Source organism: Podarcis liolepis (assembly GCF_965112155.1).
Source record: "Podarcis liolepis genome assembly, chromosome: 9".
NCBI lineage: Eukaryota > Metazoa > Chordata > Lepidosauria > Squamata > Lacertidae > Podarcis > Podarcis liolepis.
In genome coordinates this window covers 12324729-12349545 of record NC_139564.1, presented here as the reverse complement: position 1 = coordinate 12349545, position 24817 = coordinate 12324729, and the positions used below count along the sequence as shown (strand labels likewise).

Sequence of the window (24817 nt, the reverse complement as noted above, 5' to 3'; positions counted from 1 at the left end):
GGAGACGCTCCTTCAGGTATACTGGACCGAGGCCATTTAGGGCTTTAAAGGTCAGCACCAACACTTTGAATTGTGCTTGGAAATGTACTGGGAGCCAATGCAGGTCTTTCAAGACCGGTGTTATATGGTCTCGGCGGCCACTCCCAGTCACCAGTCTAGCTGTCGCATTCTGGATTAGTTGTAGTTTCCAGGTCACCTTCAAAGGTAGCCCCACATAGAGCGCATTGCAGTAGTCCAAGCGGGAGATAACCAGAGCATGCACCACTCTGGCTAAACGTTTGAGAGGTTAAATGTTTGCTCAGTCTGCTGCAGGTTGTAGATTTGTGTGCATGTCTGTGTTTAAAATTTGGCCGGGTTTTCCACGCCTTCTCATTTTTTTGGGGGGGGGGAGAATTGCCAAATGGTGTAAAGGAACCTTGCCAAAGAGAACAGAAGAAGACCAACCTTCTCTCCCTCAGTACTCTCTGATATGAGGCCATTTAAGACAAAAGCATATGGACATATGTTAACCCACTCTGTTTGTGCTAGTATCCGATCTGGAATTAGCTGCTAGTGCAAAATGTTCTGTTCACAAGAAGAAATGTTTCATGAGCCCCTTCTAACACATTCGTAAAGTAGTAATAGTAATAATAATAATAATAATAAAGGAATATTTGTTGCCTTTATTAGTAACTTACTACATAAAATGTCTCAAAGAGATGTAAAAAAAATATCATGAATAGCACAAAAATACATTAAAAATACATCAAAAAGACTGAAAAACGTTATAGACTAAAAGTGGACATTCTGCCACACACACCAAAAGGACAAATGGTACCCAAGCCCTACTTAAATGTTGAAAACCAAAACAGGCCGGGACATTATCATAGCATAGGACTCCAAATGAGAGCCAAATACTTGAGTGAACAGGAACGTCTTTGCCTAGCACCTAGAAGCTGACAGTGATGGTGCCGGGTGCATCTTTTTGGGGAAAGCCTTCCTCAATCAAGGAGCCACTGAAGATGTGTTCTGCAAATGGAGGAGGCACACAAAGAAGGGTCTTAAATGCTGAATATAGGGTCTGGATAGGTTCATGCATGGAGAGGTGGTCCCTAAAGTATTGGGGTTCTAAGCCACATAAGGCATCAGCTGCAAGGTTCCATAAAGCAGGGAAATGGCTGAATTTTTTTGACTTCGTAATTAAGATGTCTGTGATATCTTGTGGGCCAGTGGGTAGAGAGCTGGGTTATCAGGAATTTGTATCTCCTTCCTCCCAGCCCAGGATGGGCGGCAAAGGGAGATCAGCTGGGTGGGTCCCACCTGGATTTAAATGGCTTCTAAATGGTCCCGTGTTAGACTGACTTGAGACATCTTCAACCAAGCCTTATGAAGATGGGTTGAGGGAGCTGGGTATGTCTGGCCTGGAGAATAGAAGATGGAGAGGTGACAGAATAGCCATCTTCAAATATCTGAAGGGCTGCCACATGGAAGACAGAGCAAGTTTGTTTTCTGCTGCTCTGGAGGGTAGGACCCAAACCAATGGATTCAAATTACAGTGGTACCTCGGGCTAAGAACTTAATTCATTCTGGAGGTCTGTTCTTAACCTGAAACTGTTCTTAACCTGAGGTACCACTTTAGCTATTGGGGCCTCCTGCCGCCACCCTGCCGCCACCACTCGATTTCTGTTCTCATCCTGAAGCAAAGTTCTTAACCTGAGGTGCTATTACTGGGTTAGCGGAGTCTGTAACCTGAAGCATCTGTAACGTGAAGCATCTGTAACCCGAGGTGCCACTGTACATGGAAGGAGATTTTAATTAATCATTAGGAAGAACTTTCTGACAGAAGAGCTGTTGGACAGTGGAAGGGAGGTGGTGGGTTCACTGGAGGTTTATAAGCAGAGGTTGGAAGGTCATCTGCCATGATTCTTTAGCAGTGATTCCTGCATTGCAGGGGATGTGTGAATACAGTGGTATCTTGGATTACATACGCTTCAGGTTACAGACTCCGCTAACCCAGAAATAGTACCTCGGGTTAAGAACTTTGCTTCAGGATGAGAACAGAAATCGTGCGGTGGCAGCGGGAGGCCCCATTAGCTAAAGTGGTGCTTCAGGTTAAGAACAGTTTCAGGTTAAGAACGGCCCTCTAGAACGAATTAAATACGTAACCAGAAGTATTACTGTATTTGATTCCATGATTCTTGAACAGATATCTCTGCATACTGCTTCTAAGTTTAGCTTAGAGCAGGGGAACCTGTGGATCTTTGATTATTGTTGGACCTCAGCTTTTTATCCTGTGAAATTAAGGTTATGTGACACACATAAGGTTATTGTTTTTGTTTTCTCCTCACAGATGAAAAGCCCATAGAGGTGGGAACTGACTATATCCTCTGCCCAGCACCTATTCTCAACGAAACTGGCCAGTAAGTAGTTCACGCTTGTGTGCCATGAGTAATTCATTTAATAGAGAGAAGCTCCAGAGAGCCCAAAGCACCTATATGTCAAGGAGGTTGCTCATGTTCATAGAATCATAGAGTTGGAAGAGACCACAAGGGCCATCGAGTCCAACCCCCTGCCAAGCAGGAAACACCATCAGAGCACTCCTGACATATGGTTGTCAAGCCTCTGCCTAAAGACCTCCAAAGAAGGAGACTCCACCACACTCCTTGGCAGCAAATTCCACTGTTGTCTCTGTATGAGTGACGGTTGTGGCCATGCCTCTCTTATATCAGGTCCCACTGAGGGCAGGCAATTTTTCTTTAATTTCTGAAACAAATGTAATTGGACCATTCAGTCACTCCCAGTTTGCTGGTGGTGGTGTGTGTGTGTGTGTGTGTGTGTGTGTGTGTGTTAGTGTTAGAGTGACTCTGCATGATTCACTGTTCATTCAGGAAACGTAGATTATAGGAATATGGAAAGGGCATCTCTGAGGATGAGTAATTCATCCTCTAAAGTCTCTAAAGTTTGGGAGACATAGACTTGGCTGTAGCTTTGATCTGTGTTTTAGAAAAGAACTGTGTTTTACAAAAGCTGGTTCCCCCCTCCCTCTTTCACTGACCCCTTCCTGTGCGCTAATTCACTAGGGAGATTCACCAGATCTGAAATGAGTTTTAGATAGCTTGCGACCAAACAGATTTGGAGAAGACTGTAAAAATGAACCCACAGCCAGTTCATTTAACTCTGAAAAGGTCTGGCTTGTCAAAAGTTGTGTGCATGCTAGCTCCCTTTAAAAAATAAAATAAAATAGGGCATGTAATATGCTTTCTTCCGGACGATCTTTGGTCTCATGGTTAAATGGCTTACATTACCACTGACACTTACAAGCTATTATTAAAATTGCGCGTCAAGATGTGTAGCAGCACTCAACGTGCGATGATAAAACAAGGCACTAATTTAACATCCGCAGCAGAATCTTCAGAGCATTATGGCTGAAACATTGTCCAGGTCTTATTCTAAGTGTCATTGGCCTTGCCTGAAGATCCTGGATGTAGCCTTTAAAGCTAATTCTTCTTTCCATATTCAGATATGCCTTGGGCTTCCGAGATCACATTTGTTTAGGTTTAATTGCTTACATACTTAGGGAAGCTTTTCCTCAGTGCTACCCAAGCTAGTCAGAAAGCAGAACATAATATAGCAATGGGAGCATGCAACCAGGAACTTGCTTTGTAGCAGGAGAAGAACTTCACTGCCATCTGTCCACTGGAGGCACAAAATAAAGAGTCCATTAAGATGGTCCGTGTAGCATGTAACTATGGGTTTGCCTCTTAGCGTTTTCTTTTTCTGAAGATATTCTGCAAGGCAGCAGAGCATCCCTCTACTCCACTGTTTTTCTATGTGGATTATCCCTTCGGAAAGAAGAGAACTACAATGGTACCTTGGTTCTCAAACTTAATCCGTTCTGGAAATCTGTTCCAAAACCAAAGCGTTCCAAAACCAAAGCGTGCTTTCCCATAGAAAGTAATGCAAAACAGATTAATCCATTCCAAACTTTTAAGAACAACCCTATAAACAGCAATTTAACATGAATTTTACTATCTAACGAGACCATTGATCCATAAAATGAAAGCAATAATCAATGTACTGTACTATAAAAGAAATAAGACAGTATCGCAGATGATAAAAATTAAAATTATTATTTTTTCTTACCTGCACTGATGATAGTCATTGTTTGGATGGGGGGCTTTTATCCATTTCCACAGTCACACAATCAATCAATCAGTAGCTGAACTGGGTTCCACACAGTCACAGGAGGTCCCAGGTTCAAATCCTGCCATCTCCAGGTGAGGCTAGGACAGAACCCGGCCCAAAATATTGGAGAGACACTGTCAATCATTGTACCTGGTACTTAGTCAGATGGACTCAGTATAACTGCATAGGCAAGAATAAGGCCCCAAAATATAAAAGTGCTCTATATTGTATTCAAAGAATAAATGTACAAATGAATGAACAATGCAAATAGGAAAATAAGCGCAGTATTACATATAAAAGAAGATGGAAAACTGCTTGCAATCTATTTTGAATCAGTCTTTTTAATTATGCCCAAATAATTTAGAGTCTTTGGGAAGAATTTTAACAACAAACTTCATTGCTCACCAATAGAAAATACTTTGCCCGATCAGCTGCTTTGCTGATAATGGTTTTCCACTGTAAACTTAACTTAATGTTATCTATCCTGGACTTTTTCCATATAAATGAATAACATACAAATACTTTACTATCCAAAGATGCAAATGGGATATTTCACTCGAATTACAGTCTCTCACAATCCCCAGGGTTGAAACAGAATAAACATTACTTCCATGAAACATAATTTGTATTAGTTGTGAACATCCTTCTTTTAGGTGACTAATTGTTAGCAATCAGAAACTGGGACATTTGTTTATTCCACTGACACAATGCAAGGGAGCTTCCCGTGTGTCTCTGTTTGGATGGTATCACATCATTCTGCTTGTGAAGGAACAAAGGTTTGAATGCTTCCCCACATAAGCTTTCCTCCACACATTCAAAACTAGCATGTCAGAGAGCTGGGTGGAGGGAGGTTTAGTGTGGTAAACTCGTCTTTATGTTTAGTTGCATGGGAGGAGCGTTAGAGCATCGCTCCATCTTCTCAATTGCCATCTGAAAGCGATTCAGGAGCCCAGCAACAGATGTATCACGTGGGGCTCTGAGATGATCACCACAGCGCAACCTGCCAAATGAACGTTAAATGTGCTGGATTTTTTTTACTGCCGTGTGACTTTTAAACCTTGGTGCAAATTATCAGAACATGTTGTATTTTTATTGTTCTGGGATGTGACTGCCGGGCGGTAAAGTGTTTCTGCAGTCAGCAAAGCACCAAATTGCAGTGGCAATGCAGGCAAAGTACTTGGTAGCCAGGAGAGGTTCTTTTTGGGGTCGTCTTTATAAAACACTGCCTCTAGACTAGCCTGTTACGGTCAGGTGTAGATGTTACATAATGGTGTTGACTTGCTATTTTTCATCCTGGTATGTGTGCAATGGACTTCAGTTTTTTTTGCTGTTTTAAAGAATTCTGAAGGAGTTTGGCCTAGGCAGCGTGCGGCGAGTTAGTCAGCCGACAGCTCTGAAAGCAAATGTACATATTTGAACTTCTGACTTTCCATTGGCACAGCTTGTACTGTTGTTGGAGAGCTCCCAGTTATTCCCCTGGAGGGGAGCGAACTTTGGTTGCTAACTTAGCAGCAAGCAATCTGCAAAATGCTACGCTCCCACCTCCCTGCCTGAAAAACACACACAACACAATCCCCACGGGAAGCAGTGTAGATTAAGTTGCATTACCCCCCCCTGCCAGTTTTTACAACCTCCAGGAATTCCCTAAATATACGGTGGAGGCAGATAGGCACATCTACTCCTATTAAACTCAAGGCAGGCCGACAAGGAAAGAGGCCAAAAAACCTAAAATAAATTGGTATGGCTGGCAGGACAGTGGCTTAGCTTGGACTCCAGCCCCAATCTCGTATTTCTGTTGACAACACCGTGTGTTCCAGATTGATAAAATGTCATCCAGGGCTTTGCACCCAATAGCAAAGGAATGCAGCCTGCTGTGCCATCAGCAAATCCCATGGGGTTGGATTTTGGTGTCCCAAATTTGAGGCAAGCAGGACAGTAAATTGGGAAGCCTGACCGTGCACATTTTGAGTTAAAATGAACATTCTGCAACCTGTATAAAATGAGATAAACACTTAATTTCTTTTATTTTCATAATCTGCTTTCTTCTGGTTGTGCTGGTTATACTGGAGGGAACTGTGGAGGACACAAAAATGCTCTGCTGCCAAACTATAGAAAATCTTATACATCCACTTTCTGAGATTTTAGCAGGTGTAGTTCATGTGGTTTAAAATGTCTCGCTTCCCTTTCCAGTCTGGCTGGAAGTGACTGTGGCTGGGGATGGGTGGGAGTTACCTTTAGGCATTGAAGCTCAGGGAGGTAAAGTGGTTTGTGCCTTGTTCCGTGTTTAAAAGTAAGCATTCACTAGGAAAGGAACTGAAAATAAAACTGCTGACATAATAATGCCAGTAACATCCATGGCAACACGATGACCAAATACAATGATACCATATCAATATACACTCTTTATATAATATGAAATATATGAAATCACATAAACAGAAAACTTATGAATCTCTGAAAGTCACAAAATATGCGCTCTTAATGGATTCTCTTGAAAACATAAAACCAAATAAACGTAAATCTTATAAGTCTCTGAAAGTCTTTGAAGACTATGCAAGCCTCTGAAAGAAGACTTATAAGACTTTCAGTGACTTTCAGAGATTCATAAGTTTCTGTTTATGTGATTTCATATATTTCATATTATATAAAGAATGTATACTGATATTGCATCATTGAATTTGGTCATTGTGTTGCCTTGGTTATTACTGACTATTGTTTGCAACACAGGGCTTAAATTGTTTGACATAATAATGCCGTCATACAAATCTATGGCGTGACCACATTTGGCAATAGTTTGTTCAGTTCTGGTCACCTCAAAAATGATATTGTAGAGTTGGAAAAGGTTCAGGGAAGAGCAACCAAGACGATCAAGGGGATGGAGCAATTTCCGTATGAGGAAAGCTTGCAGCATTTTGAAGTGCCACCTTGCCCTTCTCTATACTGTTAAGCATCAGTGATACCACTGCTAGGAGGCTGACGTTGTAGCTGCAGACCACTGGTGCTTGCAAATAGTAAAGACTTCCCTGCATGAACTGCTTGGTAAATTGATAATCCATGTTTATCCTCTGGCTGGAGTAATAAAGGGAACCTCCTTGTTTCCCCCCCAGAAATCGGTATCTTCTGTATTTCCCATGTCCTCCAGCTTAGCAGGAGGTTGTACCTGGAGCTGGAATACCTGGCAGGCTGGGGGGAAGTTCTCCCAAATTGTGCGACTCCCTTTGGCTCGTTCATGGATGGAGGTGTTTTGGCTAAGTAAGGATAGACATCTGAAGAATGCATTTGCTCTTGGTGTATAACAGTGGTACTAGGGATGCGGATGGCTCTGTGGTCTAAATCACTGAGCCTCTTGGGCTTGCCGATCGGAAGGTCAGCGGTTCGAATCCCTATGGCGGAGTGAGCTCCCATTGCTGTGTCCCTGCTCCTGCCAACCTAGCAGTTCAAAAGCACGCCAGTGCAAGTAGATAAATAGGTACCACTACGGCGGGAAGGTAAACGGCGTTTTCATGCGCTCTGGTTTCCGTCACCATGTTCCTTTGTGCCAGAAGTGATTTAGTCCTGCTGGCCACATGACCTGGAAAACTGTGTGTGGACAAATGCCAGCGCCCTCGGCCTGAAAGCGAGATGAGTGCCGCAACCCCATTGTCGCCTTTGACTGGACATAACCGTCCAGGAGTCCTTTACCTTTACCTTTTTGTCAGTGGTTCTTAGACTCTGGGCCACACTTTCAGAATAAAAATTTTGATTTTTTTTTTTTATTGATAAGAAATACGTTGGAAAACAAAGAAACAACCCCTGACAGTGCTTGATTTATAACAGCATCATAGAATCATAGAATCATAGAGTTGAAAGAGACCACAAGGGCCATCGAGTCCAACCCCCTGCCAAGCAGGAAACCCCATCAGAGCACTCCTGACATATGGTTGTCAAGCCTCTGCTTGATGCTCTTGCTCTCGTTTTGAAAAGATACTTATCCATATTCTGCAAATAATATATTTTTTAAAAATATGCTATACTATATTACACCGAAATGTTTAAGTGTTTCTTTGATTGTCCTTTACACCATGCTTGTAATCCTCTCCCACCACACCCTATGAGAACCACTGGTGTGTATGATTGAATCTATAATAAGGTGCTTGGTGTTGTGACTGCTACTGAGATGCCTAAAACAGAGATGCCGGCTGCAGTTCAAAAATAACATGCTTACGATAAAATGTTATAAGTGTTCTGTTAGCTTTTGGTGCAGTGGATATCTTAGGATGTTTGCAGGAACCTGGGTTCAAATCCTTGCTCTGTCTCAAAAGCTTGGTTGGCCAATGGACATGTCCTTTCTCTCTCACTCTACATAAGGTTGGTAAAGTGTGGAAAGCTAATTTTTTCCTGTCCTGAGTCCCTTGGTGGGTGGGTGGGACCCAAATGTCATAACAAAATTTTAACACCCTCTGCTCAGTTCGTTCTTTCTATTTGCCACATGATTGCCCCTGTAGTCTGCAAGGGTCTTGGCCCCCCCCCTAGGTTTACTTAAGGTGAGACATGGCTTGCAGCCCGTATCACATTGCACAATCCAGTATTTTATGGAACAAAACAAAAGTGGAAAACCCCAAAGCACTAAATTCTGCTTAGTGGCCTCAGAGGTCTCTGTTTCCCCAATCTGTGAGTTGTTTTTTTCATTATGGTGACTCTGTAACAACACACACATTCCTTTTCATGAGGCAATTTGGAGACTGAAGTGGGATCTGTGCTTTTGCTACAGCAAAAAAGATTTTGAAATCTTAGCTTTTTTTTATCAGGGCAACAGCAGCATCTGGCCTCAGATGGGAGCGACGGGGGTCTGTTGGACGCACAAAACAGACACAGTTGAGACGTGCTTGGGGGAATGTGATATCATTTGAAGACAAAAATCTATCCTCATGTGAGGTCAGGTGAAGCCACCCCCCTCATAAAAGGTTTGGCTATTGTGCATCGCTGCAGCGCTGTACACAATTTACTTGGAAGCATGTCTGATCAAGTTCAATGGGACTGATCAAGTATGTATAGGACTGGTCTCAGTGGTGCAACGATTTTTAAAAAAAAAATGTTTAATTTTTTTATTTTTTACCAACAACCAAAACACAAACAGTGAAACCCCCCAGACGGCTGATACATTGGGTATACATAATCAATAATAACATATTCAAATCAACCATATGTACAGTTTTATATACGTTAACACTCCTCCATCCACAAGGTTTATTTAACTTTTAACGTTTTAATTGCCCCAAAGTGTTCAAACCTACCCAAATAATTCAATATCTTCTCAGACCAATCCTCCTCTTTCTCACTGACCTTAAACCCTTTCATTCTGTGTATAGTGGTGTAGCGATTAAACTACTACTGTCCTTCCAAAGCTAAGCAGGGTCTGGTATAGTTTCAAATTGGATGGGGGACGACTGTGTTGAGATTCCTGCGCTGGCAGGGGGTTGGACTAGATGACCCTTAGGTCCCTTCCAACTCTACAATTCTACAATTTCCATCTTTCCTTCTTCCTCTCTTTCTACTACCCCTATGATACAGTTTGCCCTTGTTGTCCTCGGCTCCCCGGTTTTTATTATGTCTCAACTCTCACCCAAGGGATTTGTGTTCAGATTGTGCTGTTCGTCTCCTTCGGCAAAAGCAACAAAGAGTATTGTGACACCATGAAGCCGAACCTGTTTAGTCTGGCAGAAGCTTTTGTGGACTAGAGTCGTTTGTGGCAAAGTGGGCTGTGGTCCACTAAATCTATTTGTATTTAAGATGCTGCAGAAATACTTACTAGTGTGGTTCCATTTATCCCCCCCCCCAAGCATTTCTAGACCATATAATATCTTTTTAAAAAAATAAAAAAATTCCATAAGCGATGTACAAAAACAACATAAAAACATTAAAAGAGAGAGTAAGGCGGCATTCTAAAAACAGGAGCACGTAAGCAGAAATCTAGAAACAGCAAATCTCTCAGGGGCAGCTTGGGCAAAAAAGACACCTGAAGCAACGAATAGATTATGCTTCATATATTTGCAGAGGGAGGAAATTTCCACAGTGCAAGGGCAGAAAATGCCAATTTTTGGGTCAGCACCCTGTGGCATTTTGTGGACTGCAGTGCCACAAATATAATCTCCCCATATGCCCTGAGTGATCTTACATGCCTGTACTGGGCAGGCTGTCTTTCAGATAACCCAGTCCCCAGATCTTCAGGGGTTAATACGTTACAAGAGGCTGGATGAGTCTCGGTAGCCGGATCGGCAGCCAGCGATTATTATTCAGGCAGAACTGACTCTTGAGAAGTTTGCATTCAGATATCACAAACAATGCAAGGAGCGCATCTTTAAGCATCATGCAGTGAGGTGTGTGCACCTATTTCCCTGACCCCCTCGATCGTACCATTCCCTGAATCGTAGCCCCTGAATAACTTCTCTGAAACTTCAGTACTCCCCAGAATATTTAAAAAAAGAATTTAAAAGACCCTCACACTCCTCTTTTTTCTGGTTTGGGCTCAGGATGGAGAAATCTTCCAATTCCACTTCCTCATTTTTTCCAATCTTCCAATTTTCCACATCAGCTGAAGAATTCTTTTTTTTATATCCTCATGAAAATTCATTAGCATTTTAGTGTGACTTTCTCCTAAAGTATGTAATCTTGCCTGATATACATGTTTCCCATGCAGGTTCCCCTCATAATATGCATGCCAGTTTCACCAGTATCTACATCGTTATGGATGTTTTGCCCTAATATTGGTATTTTTGTACACGTTACATGGCAGGAGAACTGTTCTGCAAACTTTGGAGAAGTGCGTATTTCAAAGGATAGCCGTGTTTCAGTTTCTGTATTGTTTTGAAAAGTGTTAGCAAAGCTTGCCTTGAAATGAAAAATGGAAGCAAAATTCTCCCCTAACCCTGTTTGTTTAAAATAATAGCTGCTGTATTTTTCTTCTTTAAAAATTCTGCATCTCTATGCTCCTGCCAGCATGTCTGTTGAAATTAGCTATAGCCTATTAACAATTTTTCTGGTTTTCGGGGTGCAATAGAACCCTCTGTTTTTGCTTCAAGGGGCAAATAATAATAATAATAATAATAATAATAATAATAATAATAATAATAATAATAATAATAATAATGTTCCTACCCCTCTGGAACTTGTGATAGCTAATGATCCTGTTGAGTTAAAAGACCAGAACTTGAGTTATTGGCAGCCCAATTTCTCCTATCTCTCTATTTCTCTTATCATTATACAACCTTCTGTAGACCTCTAAAGGCAGTCCTGTATTGGGATGTTTTTAATGTATGATATTGTGGTTGTTGTTGTTGTTGTTGTTATGTTTCTGTATATTATGTTGGAAGCTGCCCAGAGTGGCTGGGGCAACATAATCAGATCAGTGGGGTGCGCACCCCCCCAAATTGTTATTTTATTTGTTTATGTCGCTATCTGTCTCTGATAGATAAATGCACTGCAGCCGGGTGACTTCAGTTCCCCCAGTTTGGTGTTTTCCAGTTGGTATGAGAAATTGTGCGTGAGAACTGATCAAAGTTTTGTTTTGTTATCCACCCCACAAAAAAAGGCAGGCAGGAAAAAGGGCTGCCATGCAAGGTGACGAATGTTCGGCGTGTTTGCCTAATTAACTTTTGGCTAAGGATTCGGAACCATTAAGGAGCTAGTTAGTGTATGTCCCAAATAAACACATCTGGTCCCGCGAACAGTGGCAGTCCTGCCTGGATGCGGGTGACAGATGTGACGATCGTTCCCTCTGCCCTCTCCTTTAAATAATTAACAGTGCGCTGGTGGACGAGCCCTCAAAGCCAGCTGTATAGTCTCTGAGCTGTTATCTGCGGACATGTGCCCCCATCCTCATTAGTCTGCTCCATCTAACGCAGTCTCTCCTCGCTTGCTGTCGCAACAATGGCATTCTTTGAAATAACTCCGGAGATCTCTGCTTTCCCCCCTCCCGGGTTTGAAAAGGCACTTGGACGGAGGGAGGAATATAGAGCAGACCACACATGTGGGAAAGATCGCCAAGTGCCCATTAGCTCGGGAGATTGATTCCTTCTCTCAAACAAAGGGCATTTCAGCTAGTCCCACCCAGATGTTTCTTTATCTGTTGGTGCTGGGACGAGCCTGGAAACATCCCTCTTTTGAAAGCGGTGGCATCTTCTCTTAAGACTTGTTTCTTCGGTTGATGTATGGCTGCCCAGCTTGGAACAGCTGGGAAATTGCTGTTAATGGGAGCAAGTTGGTGGTTTGGGAGGCGGGGGGCCGAAGGAGAGAAGAAGAACAACAAATCTCACGACAGAAAACTGGCAAAGGGCTTATCGCCTGCTCTATATCAGAGAGTTATGTTTCTCCTTTGGATGTTCTGTCCCGAAGGCTGGAGATAGAGCAGTGTTTCCCAACCTTTTTTGGGCAAAGGCACACTTGTTTCATGAAAAAAATCTCGAGGCACACCACCATGCCAGATGGGGAAAGGTCACTTTTTACTTATGTAAAAAATAAAAAATAAAATAGTAACAGCATAGAAGGTAATGGTTAGGCTAGCATCCCTCTTCCAAATATGCTAGATTTTTATTTGCAGGGACTGTTCTACATGGGAAAGCATTCAGCACTGTCATTCTCCCATCTGCCATCTGAATTGGTACTATTCTGGGTCAACTTACTCTGCTGCATGTGTAGATGAAAATGGCACCAAGTGTGGGGGAGGGGGCAGAACAGGTTTCAGATACAGGATATTAAGCATACACGTACTTCAGATTGAACTGGTTGCTTGCTTTGCAAGTTTTCATTTCCCAAATGACTGCCTTGGCAAGCGCAATACCTACCAGGCTCAACGCCGGTCTCGCGCTGCTGCTTCCCGCGCTCTCAAGGACCCGGGAGGAGGAAGGCGTGAAGGCAATCCCGAAGGCGCGAAAACCTCACGCATGCGCAGGCCTTCCGCCTGCGACAGCCCAGTAGGCCGGCCGAAGCGAGCGGCGATGGGATGTGGGAGCTCGCTCGCTCGCCGCCCCGCGTGTGCCTATGTGGGGCATGTTACAGCCCCGTGACGTCAGCGCCACGCAGGCAGCCAGGCAGGCAGACGGCGAGAGCCCCACGCTGGGCGGCCTCTCCTCGCCGCCGCTGCCCCGCCTCTCGCCGCCCGACTCGCCCGCCTCCCTCCCACAGCACACCAGGCCTCCCTCCCACAGCACACCAGGCAACGGAACACCGGTTGGGAAACACTGAGATAGAGCAATGTGAGATGGGAAATGTGGCTGGACAGTTTATTTAAGTCTTCGTTTGCACTTTTTTCTTTTTACAACAAAGCTCAAATTCATGCAACTCCCTCTGCCCTCAAAGGCCAAAAATATCTCCTTTTTTCCTTTCGAAGTTCTCAGAGCCCTGGTTGTTCCGTAGAGTGTAATGACCAACAGAGGCAGCTGTCACTGACTTCTTCTGGTGAGCTGGGCTGTGCCTGCAAGCTCTTTCCCCCCTCTTTTCCATTTTGGTGAGATGGTCAACAATAGCGCAGCTGTCCTTCCGCCTAGTTGAGATCTCAAACCTGCAATTTGGCAAGAGGAACAGCACAAATTGGATAAATACCAGTAAGCGTATTGCGAAGGAAAGGAAAGCGGGACTGAAATGAACCCTACAACTTGTTTGATAGAAATGATTTAAGCAGGCATATGGTATAGCTAAGCGTGCTTGCAAAAACATTGGCCTGCTTCTTCCAGCAAGCTTTTATATTATTTTGTTGTGTGTTTTTTTTTAAAAAAAAGCTGATATAAAGAGAGAGAGAGCTAATAGAACTCCCGAGTTACTTGAAAAGAAAAGAGAATTACTTTCAGAAGATAATAACACACAGTTAAATGGCATCCACCCATCTCCTACACAAAGCATAATTAATACAGAACTCAGCCCACAGATTTGTGGAATTGTTGTTATTAGTATTGTTTTGATTTCTTACATGCCCATCGCAATAAGGCCCCAGGGGTTGGATTGCAGCAATTTAAAAACTCAAGATTAGAAACAGTTCAAAACAAAACAAAACAAAATCATAAGAATAGGGCAGGTCCTGAGAATACACATGTCCATCGTTGAGCCCGGACACTGAGATCCAGCTCTGAGGGCCTTCTGGTGGTTCCCTCACTGTGAGATGTGAAGTTACAGGGAACCAGGCAGAAGGCCTTCTCTGTGGTGGCGCCTGCCCTGTGGAATGCCCTCCCATTAGACGTCAAGGAGATAAAGAATGACACAAATTTTAGAAGACATCTGAAGGCAGCCCTGTTCAGGGAAGTTTTTAATGGTTGATATTTTATTGTGTTTTTAATATTTTGTAGGAAGCTGCCCAGAGTGGCTGGGGCAACCCAGTGAGATAGACGGCTGCTTCTTCTTCTTCTTCTTCTTCTTCTTCTTCTTCTTCTTCTTCTTCTTCTTCTCATCATCATCTCAAGTGTCAAAGGCCAGGGTAAAGAGATGAATCTTCATCATACAGTGAATGATACAGTAAAGATGCCCCACACATCTGTGTTTGCGGGGGGGGGGGGGATTCCCACAATTCTTTCAGTTCAGCCTTGTGCTTTTTGCCATCATGCTCTGATGAAGTAATGGGGAAGATGCTGCTGTAAGTTTGAATGTCATACATAGTCTATTCCCCAGGCCTGGGGTAGATAACCTTTTTCTTCTCACCTCCTTCTAGTGAGCACTCAGGGCTGATTTCCTTCAGAATGGGTAGGTTTGATCTTCTTGCAGTCCATGGGACTCTCAAGAGTCTCCTCCAGCACCATAATTCAAAAGCATCAGTTCTTCGGCGATCAGCCTTTTTTAAGGTCCAGCTCTCACTTCCATACATCACTACTGGGAAAACCATACCTTTCATTCCTTACGTTCCCATTTTTTAGCAAGGTCATTTAAGAAACACCCACCCTGCAGTGGAATTCTGGTAGTTTGCACAAATTTTTATTTTCAAAATCTCGAATGCCCCAAGTCCTGAAAATGTGTTGCAGTCCTTTATTGACTTCTTTTTTTAAAAAAATAAAATAACTCTGGTACCTCAATTCCAAAAACCTCTTTACTTACCATCATTTTAATAACTTTTTGAGCAGTTGCCAGTTTAATCTTCAGTGCGTGGAAATTGGAAGTAAATTATTTATTGCTTCCAGCAAATGTCTTTCATGGTTTTTATTTAATTTCCCCCCCCCCCATCTTTTTTTAATGGATCATAAAATGGCAATCTTTTATTGGATGCTCATAAAGAAAGGAGCAAATGAATACTTTGCAAATAGGTTACAGTGGATTGAAATGTCAGTTGTAATTCAAGAGAAGGGGAAGACCTTCTCTAACCAAAGATGAGTAGACATGTGGTAGCGAGCCATCTTCCTCTCCTTCAATTTTTAAAATCACCCAATCCAAACACAAAGAAAAGAGAGAATTGCGCTGGCCATTAATGTTTATTTACAGTCATCGGCCCTCGAGCTAAACCCCAAAACTGGCTTCGCCACAGTTTGGTTCCAGAAACTGCCTTGTCAGCCCTGGGACAGTTGAGAAACAACCAGGTGGGTCTGTTTTGAGCATCCCTTTCCTCCATAACTGGCCTTGTCCCAGGGAACTGTTTGAAAGCATGTGATGAAGTCACCTTGCTGAACCTAAGCAATCTGGCGCCTGGGTAAGGATGGGTGAGAAATGATTTGCATTTTAAAGCGAGCCTACCTGATTTGCATTTCATGAACCGAAGCACACTCCTCGCCCTTTTCCAAAGTTTGCAATATAGAATTGTATACAAAATTGCGCATGTTGCAGAAACGTCATGAAAATGCGTGCACATTTTTTTGTGGCGGCTTCCCCTTCCCCCTAAAAAAAGTATCAAATGGATGCATAAATTGCGATGCAAAATTGTATACAAAATTGCGTGTATTGGAAAAATGTCATGAAAATGTGTACACATTTTTTGTGGTGACTTCGCCACCCCCCAAAAAGAAGCAAATGGCTGCATAAATTCGGTGAACTGAACTCATGATTGCATTGCTGAGAAACGGACAGAAGCTGAAATTGTAGATCTGTTGTTCATCTGGGTCAGTTTCTTGAAGTGGAAGCCACATTTCATATTTTTTTGCAGTCCCTTCCACTTTGGGTAAACTTGGAACATATAATCTACCGCAGTCCCCCCCCCCCCCCAAGCTGGGCCATTCAAAGCTTGCACTTCCACAAGCCTGCTAACAATATCTTGATCCGAGGTGCTTATTTAAATCGCACAAAACATGCCGCAGATACATTTCAAAGAGATCAAAACAAATGAAAGGGTTGCTTGCAGCTCTCAAACATGACGTTTGCAAAGGTGACATGGTTTTTCTTAGGCCTTGAAACACTTCTCTGTGAAGATGATCTGTATGACTTGACTCCATAGCTCCTAGAACTTCCCTGTCAATCCGGTGTCCCTTAATCTTTGCTGCTGCATATCAAAAACTGGAGCTGATACTTGATGTGCTCAACGAGTCTGTTCCCTGAGATATTTGTCAGGCATTTTGGCAGCTGAAGGTTGAGAGGAGGAAAGAGATCCAGTCTGACAGCAGCATCTTTCAGAAACTGGCATCCGGGAGAAGTCAGAATATTGCAGAAATCCAAGAGGAATTTTGCCGTCCGCTTCATTTGCATCTAACTTTTAAAACCAGGGTGCACCTACATTATGCCCCAAAGGCAGAATTCCTCTTAAATTTCTGTCCTTTGGGAATAATTCAGGTGCAAGTTAAGAGTGAAGTGAAGACACAACTTCAAATGTGGGAGTGTTGTAAACAAAAATTGCCCTTTTCCCTTATGGGGTATCCAAGAGCCCATATAGAGTCCTTACATAGGTTCCCTATTGGTAGGAGAAGACAACAGAGGCCAACCAGAGAATATTGAGAAGCAAAGCAGCTAGTAAGCTTGATCTTTATTGATCTGTTGCAACAGGGTGCTCCCCTCACACACAGGAAAGGAGGAGGAACCCAGAACAATGGCGCGCAAGGCCTTATAAAGACTTTTGAAATTGCCACCCTGTAGATCAAGACCACCCCCAGAAACATCATATATACATCACAGAAGGGGTGTAACCTAAGACCACCCCTCAGATACATCATACCTACATCACAAAAAAGGCGGTCTAAAACAGAAAATTTGAATGTTGTTTTTCTCCTGTCCTTGTTTATCTCCTGTCTGGCAGGTTACTTGACTGGATTTCCTGGGGAGCCTGGCCAGTCTTTTGTAATGATAAATACTTAGTTCCTGGGCCAGGTCACAAGCTCACACCCTATTCATATCTTAAATGTGCCCTTAAGACAGGATTTGTGAGGAAAGAGACAATGGGAGGTTTCCCACTTTGACCTTGCAGAGAAAACATTTGCTCAGTTTAGGAATCAAAATGGTTCCAGGTCGGTCTTCCTGGGCTGATCTATGTACGTGCTTGGTTGGTACGCTTATGAACATTACCATATATCTAAGACCTCAAAATTCCTATCACAGGAGTAAATAAAAGTGGGACTGGATACCAAGGCTAGAGGGCTTAACACTAAGAACTGCCTTGTGTATTAACAGCCCCTTGCAGTTCAAAGTGAAGCATAAATGGAAACTTGCTGAATCTCCTGTCAAAGCCGGGGAAGTGGAGGACAGCTGATCTATAATCCTCGCCATGTGCTTGGGGTTTTCCAGGGTTATTTGAAGAAATGAAAAACCACTTTACTATTTATGTTTCTCCGATGCCTGCCTGCTCTTCACAGAAAGCCTCAACCAGCTATAATTAGTGGTTTTTATGCTGTATGTATGTTGTCAGAGTGGTAATTAGTGTGTTTATTGCCAATCTTGAAATTTTTATGTACATGAGTTAGTACTTCACACAGCTAAATGGTAGTTCTGCACATCCCTGGTCCTCACCACGGGACCAGAATCTTTAGACCACATGGTATCTCTCTCTGAGATGGGTAAATCATTTTCCATTGAATTCGCTGCCAGCATTACAAATATGTATATTTTTAAAATCTCATATTTTCTAATTCAGGAACCTCATTTCGACTAGTTATTTTTGTCACTTTTATAGCTTCCAGGATAAAATGCTGGTTAGGTTCTGTGGTTATGGTTTTCTGTCAATAGTTTTGCACCACATGGCAAATCTGGATTTAACAGTCTTCACTTTGAGTCAAAATAAGTTGCGGACAAAGCAGAATCAGCTATTCTTTGGCCTGCCCTTTTCTCCATTGATTCAAGACTTTTTAAACTGCAAAGGACTTCACGGCTGTTTACCAGGTTCAGCCCTCACAATGGCCCAATGTGGTTATTATTATTTATTTAAATTAACAAGCTATTATTATCTCTTAGCGTTTAATTGATTTATATAGTGCAAAATGCCCCAGATGGCTTCTAAGCGGTTTACAAAGCATGAAAAAACAATCGCACAAAGTTGTTAAAATATGAAATAATTTAAAGCACGCCATCAATGAAAAATGCAATAAAACAACCCCATTAAAATATTTATAACCCGCTCTCCGTTGTTCACACGAGAGAGAGAGAAGCAACATTAAAATGCGATAAAACAATACTTCATTTAAATAGTGCTTTTAAAAAAGGCAAAATACAACAACAGGAGCACATTGGCCAAGTGAGAGGCACCGTTGATTAATAGCTATGTTTTTACCTGGGTGCATTTACATGTGGAGAATATGGCATCACTTTTCCTGATTATAATGCTAGCACTTCTCACTTGTTTTCCTTTCATGCTGCTATACCTGTTGTGTTAGGGAACTGTGGCTTTCTGACTGATAGACTGGCGCATCATGCTGAAAAAAAATTCCTAGCAGTGGGTGTGAAGTCATAGAATCATAGAATCATAGAATCATAGAATCATAGAATCATAGAATCATAGAGTTGGAAGAGACCACAAGGGCCATCGAGTCCAACCCCCTGCCAAGCAGGAAACACCATCAGAGCACTCCTGACATATGGTTGTCAAGCCTCTGCTTAAAGACCTCCAAGGGAGGAGACTCCACCACACTCCTTGGCAGCAAATTCCACTGTTGAACAGCTCTTACTGTCAGGAAGTTCTTCCTAATGTTTACCGTATTTTTGCACCATAACACTCACTTTTTTCCTCCTAGAAAGTAAGGGGAAATGTCTGTGCGTGTTATGGAGGAAATGCCTACGGGTGGCATGCCTAAGGATTTTCCTCCTCTAAAAACTACATGCGTGTTATGGTCGAGTGCGTGTTATAGAGCGAAAAATACGGTAGGTGGAATCTTCTTTCTTGTAGTTTGGATCCATTGCTCCGTGTCCGCTTCTCTGGAGCAGCAGAAAACAACCTTTCTCCCTCCTCTATGTGACATCCTTTGATATATTTGAACATGGCTATCATATCACCCCTTAACCTCCTCTTCTCCAGGCTAAACATGCCCAGCTCCCTTAGCCGTTCGTCATAAGGCATCGTTTCCAGGCCTTTGACCATTTTGGTTGCCCTCCTCTGGACACGTTCCAGTTTGTCAGTGTCCTTCTTGAATTGTGGTGCCCAGAACTGGACACAGTACTCCAGGTGAGGTCTGACCAGAGCAGAATACAGTGGCACTATTACTAAGTGACAGGGCACTAAACATCGTTGAGCATCATTGCTATCCCCCCCTTTCCACCCGTGTGTGCTTCTGTTACCTCATGATTCCTCCATGAAAACACAACAGAACTTTGTGCTGGCATGCTGTCCAAATCTTGCCACTTTACTACCACAGTTTTGAGTTAAGGGGGCCTGCAAATGCTCCACCTCCCCTGCCAAATCAAATACGGTAACCGTGCAAACTTGTGTGCATTCAACTTGCAAGCATTCAGCTTTATGCTGATAACAAAAATTACATTTTTTTAAAAAGGGGGGCCTGGATTCTGGGGAAAATGACTTTGGAAAATGACTGTATTGTTTTTAACACTGTATTGTTTTTAACATTCGATTGGGAACCGCCCAGAGTGGCTGGGGAAACTCAGCCAGATGGACGGGGTATAAATAATAAATTATTATTATTATTATTATTATTATTATTATTATTATTATTATTATTTGGCAATCCCCCCACCATTGAACCGAATGAGTTTTGACGTTTTGACTCTACGCAATTTTGGCCCTTAGGCGCGATCCCCGGAACGTAACCCTCACCTAACTTGTGGGTCTCCCTTAATACAGAAATAAGTGCTGAATGTGTGCTACATTCCATTAGTTTTCCCCAAGTGGCTTTTACATCATGTGAAAGCTGAAATATAAGGCAGATATTAACAGTTATGGAAAGGGGAAGGGAAATGGGATAAACTCGTGCGGAGGTGGCCCCGATCTCAACACCCCATTGCTGTTCCTGCTCCTTGCAGCTGGCTGATCATCACAAATCTCCTGAGGGCCAAATGACATTTTCTGCTGAAAGCTTAACATACAACTACAGTGATACCTCGGGTTACATACGCTTCAGGTTGCAAACTCCGCTGAACCAGAAATATAGTGCTTCAGGTTAAGAACTTTGCTTCAGGATGAGAACAGAAATCGTGCTCCGGCGGCACGGCAGCAGCGGGAGGCCCCATTAGCTAAAGTGGTGCTTCAGGTTAAGAACAGTTTCAGGTTAAGAACGGACCTCCGGAACAAATTAAGTACTTAACCCGAGGTACTACTGTAAAGTGGTACCTCGGATTAAGAACAGCTCTGTTTACGAACAATTCGGTTTATAGAACTCCTCAAAACCGAAAGCAGTGTCCCAGTTTTCGAATTTTACCTTGGTCTAAGAACGGAAGCCGAACGGTGGAAGGGCACCGGCAGCGGGAGGCCTCACTAGGAAAATCGTGCCTTGGTTTAAGAACGGTTTCGGTTTAAGAACAGACTTCCGGAACAAATTAAGTTCCCTAAACCAAGGTACCACTGTACTTTAATTAACTGCAGCATTAGGACTGAATCATACAGGAAGTGAGGTTTATCCCTTTCCCTTTGACCAGGCCAAAAATACACACACACTCAGCCACATGCAAGTCTCCTGCTGGCACTAAATGCGAACATTTTACCTAAATGTCATATCTGCACCGGGGGAGGGAGGATTTTTGCCTGGATAATTCCTGGAAGAAAGAGATGAACGTCCCCCATCCCATGTACATTCGCCTCAGTAACAATCCTCCATCCATTTCTATGATGACCTAAAGAAAAACTGGAGACATTTCTGTGCACTCACATTTGGCATAAGGTGCAGTTTCTGGCAACTTGCCCCAGACCACACAGTAAATTCAGAGCAGAGGTAGGATACTCTGATCAAAGCACAGCTCTCCAACTGCCAGATATCACTGGCTGTGCAGCTCTTACTTAGCAATAGTACAGCGGTACCTCTGGTTACGTACTTAATGCGTTCCGGAGGTCCGTTCTTAACCTGAAACTGTTCTTAACTTGAAGCACCACTTCAGCTAATGGGGCCTCCTGCTGCCGCTGCGCCACCACTGTGCCACCACTGCACAATTTCTGTTCTCATCCTGAAGCAAAGTTCTTAACCTGAGGTAATATTTCTGGGTTAGTGGAGTCTGTAACCTGAAGCGTCTGTAACCTGAGGTATCACTGTATGGGGTCCCAGGCACCTGGGGCTGTTACTCAGCTTGGATGACTGAATGCAAAATTCGCTGTGCGTAGAATGTTAGGTAAAGGTTAAGGACCCCTGGACGGTTAAGTCCAGTCAAAGATGACTATGGGGTTGCGGCGCTCATCTCGCTTTCAGGCCGAGGGAGCCAGCGTTTGTCCACAGACAGTTTTCTGGGTCATGTGGCCAGCATGACTAAACCGCTACTGGCATACAGAGGACCGTGACGAGTGTCAGTGTGCACAGAAATGCCGTTTACCTATTTATCTACTTGCATTTCGTGCTTTCCAACTGCTAGGTTGGCAGGAGCTGGGACAGAGCAACGGGAGCTCACCCCTTCGCAGGGATTCGAACCGCCGACCTTCTGATCAGCAAGCCCAAGAGCCTCAGTGGTTTAGAGGTTTAGCCTGACATGCTGACTTTTTATGTGCATAGATTTGGGAGGCTTCCATCCCTCCCCTGGGAAAATCTTTTTTGTGCATTCTTTTTTTTAATAACCTTTTTATTCATAATTAAAACAAAACATATTATCCAGAAACATATCATCCTTATTCCCCCCATTTTTCCTCCCTCCCCCCACAGAACCCACCCCCACCCCCAACTTCCCTCAGTTCCAGTCTTTGATTTCTCTAAAAATGCTGTTTCCTGCATGTTACACAGTTGTATAGATCCTCAAACTATTTAGCTGATTATTATCAATAAAAAGTTTGTGAATGTTTATTCAAAACCAGCCAAGGAGTCCAGTTCACTTTGTTGCGTCTTCAAATACTTTGTAAAGGGTTCCCATTCATCTTTAAAGTCACAGTTATCCTTGTCCCGTGGCTTGTATGTCAGTTTTGTCAGTTCTGCATAGTCCATCAATTTTTCAATCCCCTGGGAAAATGCTCAACCATGCAGTGCCCTGTCCCCATTATGGTTTAGTCCTTGGACACTTTTACCACCTCTGCTGGTTCCATGACTGAGCAGTGATTTGAACTTCGTGCTAATTATTCCCATCCGCTTCCACCCACCCATCTTTGCTTGGTCCCAAAGCTTTAGATCTGAGCCATTTAGCAAACTGGTAATTCCCGCAAGATCTGGGTCACTTGCTCCATTCCCTGTTATGTTTTCACTGAATCTGGCTGGACAACTGAGTCCTGTAACAAACATACTGAGTAAAAACATTTTTGGTGTGTTATTTCCCCCACCTCACTTCTCGTTTCAGAACGATGGAGGTTTCCGTCAGTTTTCACAGAGGACAGTCTCCCATCACCAGTTCTTTGACCATTACTGCAACGAGATGTGTAAGTACATAACCGGCAATAGCCAGGAAATAGGAATACTTAGCTGTTGTTTTTAATTACGGTTGATGTGCTAGGTGGTTTTAAATTGCAGTGTTTACATTCCTGGGAATGTATCTGAATGCAGTCATCCAGATTTGTTCTTCCTTCTTCCAACCTTTCTGCCCCAAGATCAGATCAGGAGTGGAGCAGGTGATTTTGTGCAGACCTGGACGACAGGACTCCATTGATGTCTCTTTCTTCCACCCTGGGAGAGTCCAAGATAGATTCTCAGAATGAACCAAGAAGTGACAATGACATGATTCTTTCCATATACTGTACTTTTCCATGTATATGACAAGGTTTCTTAATTAAGAAATGATGCTAAAAATTATACACGGATAGTGGGATTGGTTGCTTCCGCGAGCCAGAGTTTGTCAGCAGCTATTGGGTGTGTTATTGGTGGCTGTGGCAAGGGGCTGGTGTTGATTTGCCGACGCTCTTGTGACGCGTGTGAGCGGCAGCGTAGGTCTGGCGGGTGTGCAATTTTCAGCATTCCCCTCTAAAAAAGGCTCAACAACTCTGGGCCACCCCACCCTCCAAATCTCAACTATGGACAATCCTCCCCCTCCCAAAATGCTCAGCAACTCTGGGCAATCTCCCCCCATTTTCTTAATTCGGAGTCCCCCAAAATAGGGGACGTCTTATACACAGGGCCATCTTATACACAGAAAAATACGGTATATTTCTCCCATTCATATTCTCTCTGTGTCTCTCTCTCTGTGTCCTCTGTTCCAGTCAACCCACCCACCTGCTTGCCCATTTCCCCACTTTTTCATCCCTCAATATTCTGTGTTATCAAGTTATTATGGGAATGCCAGAGGAGTTGTTGATGTTTTTGCCTCTTTTGCTCTTGCCCCCACCTCGAGCATTTCCTGGGCATCTGCAAACCTTAGTTTACCTTGAGTCTGCTGCTACCTCCTTTTTGTCTGTGGATGATACAGCTTTGGTTACATCAGCGGAGACAGGGGAAGACTTGAAAAGTTCTTATATACACACAAGGCCCATTTGCTAGGGCTTCCAAAACCACTTCCTGTGGCAAGCCCCTTCGAGAAGCAGCTTTATCACTTAGCGCCCACCCAATGTCCTTGCCGTTGGAGAAGAATCCAGAGGTTAACTACAAGCAGAGTTCAGACAGCAGTTTTACCATTATAAAGAGGACTTCATGTTCTGTTCTGGAAAAAGCAAAAGCAAAAACTCCTGCTAGTAGAGAATCCGGTGATTGTAGCAAGAATAAAACAACAATAAATTTTGCAAATTGAATTTATTTTATTTGTCTTCTATACTGTGACCATTTGTTAGCAGAGATAGTAGGATCAACATTTTTTACGGCAGACAGGGAGAAGTGGTAACGCTTCAAAAGACTTCAATGCTAGTATTGTTGTTCCAATTTTCTTTGTATTTTTTTCTTTGCATTGTGAAAAACTGTAAGCAAGAAGTGGGAAAATGGGGGGTGGGATTGGGCGGGGGGATTCTTATCTATTTATCTGAATTATCAGGGGTTTTTTTTAAAGATATAAAAGAGAGGAATAAAATCAGCAGCCTGATCTTTGGTGAAGCCAACTTACTCATTTGGCATCCTAGCCCTGTATGCTGTTTTCATAAACAGGAAACACATTTGCATATTTTCACTGCCAGAACAGGCAGCAGTTTCAGGAAAATACACTGTTGAAACAAGCAAGTCCTAAATATTGCAGCTGCAGAAGATGTCTTTCTTTCTTTCTTTCTTTCTTTCTTTCTTTCTTTCTTTCTTTCTTTCTTTCTTTC

At 43.0% G+C, this 24817-nt stretch overlaps 1 protein-coding gene and 1 long non-coding RNA gene across 2 annotated transcripts in view; one reads left to right on the top strand and one right to left on the bottom strand.

Moving 5' to 3' along the window:
- The window catches only part of LOC310686055, a 448979-nt gene that overhangs the window by 117415 nt on the left and 306747 nt on the right, over positions 1-24817 (bottom strand). The gene's annotated exons all lie outside the window — the stretch shown is intronic.
- ANTXR2 (ANTXR cell adhesion molecule 2) overlaps positions 1-24817 on the top strand; it is a 149534-nt gene that overhangs the window by 47185 nt on the left and 77532 nt on the right. Inside the window, exons 10-11 of the mRNA XM_083458840.1 lie at positions 2330-2399; positions 22936-23014. Of these exons, the coding sequence (XP_083314966.1) occupies positions 2330-2399; positions 22936-23014 (149 nt within the window). The remainder of the gene's footprint in view (positions 1-2329; positions 2400-22935; positions 23015-24817) is intronic.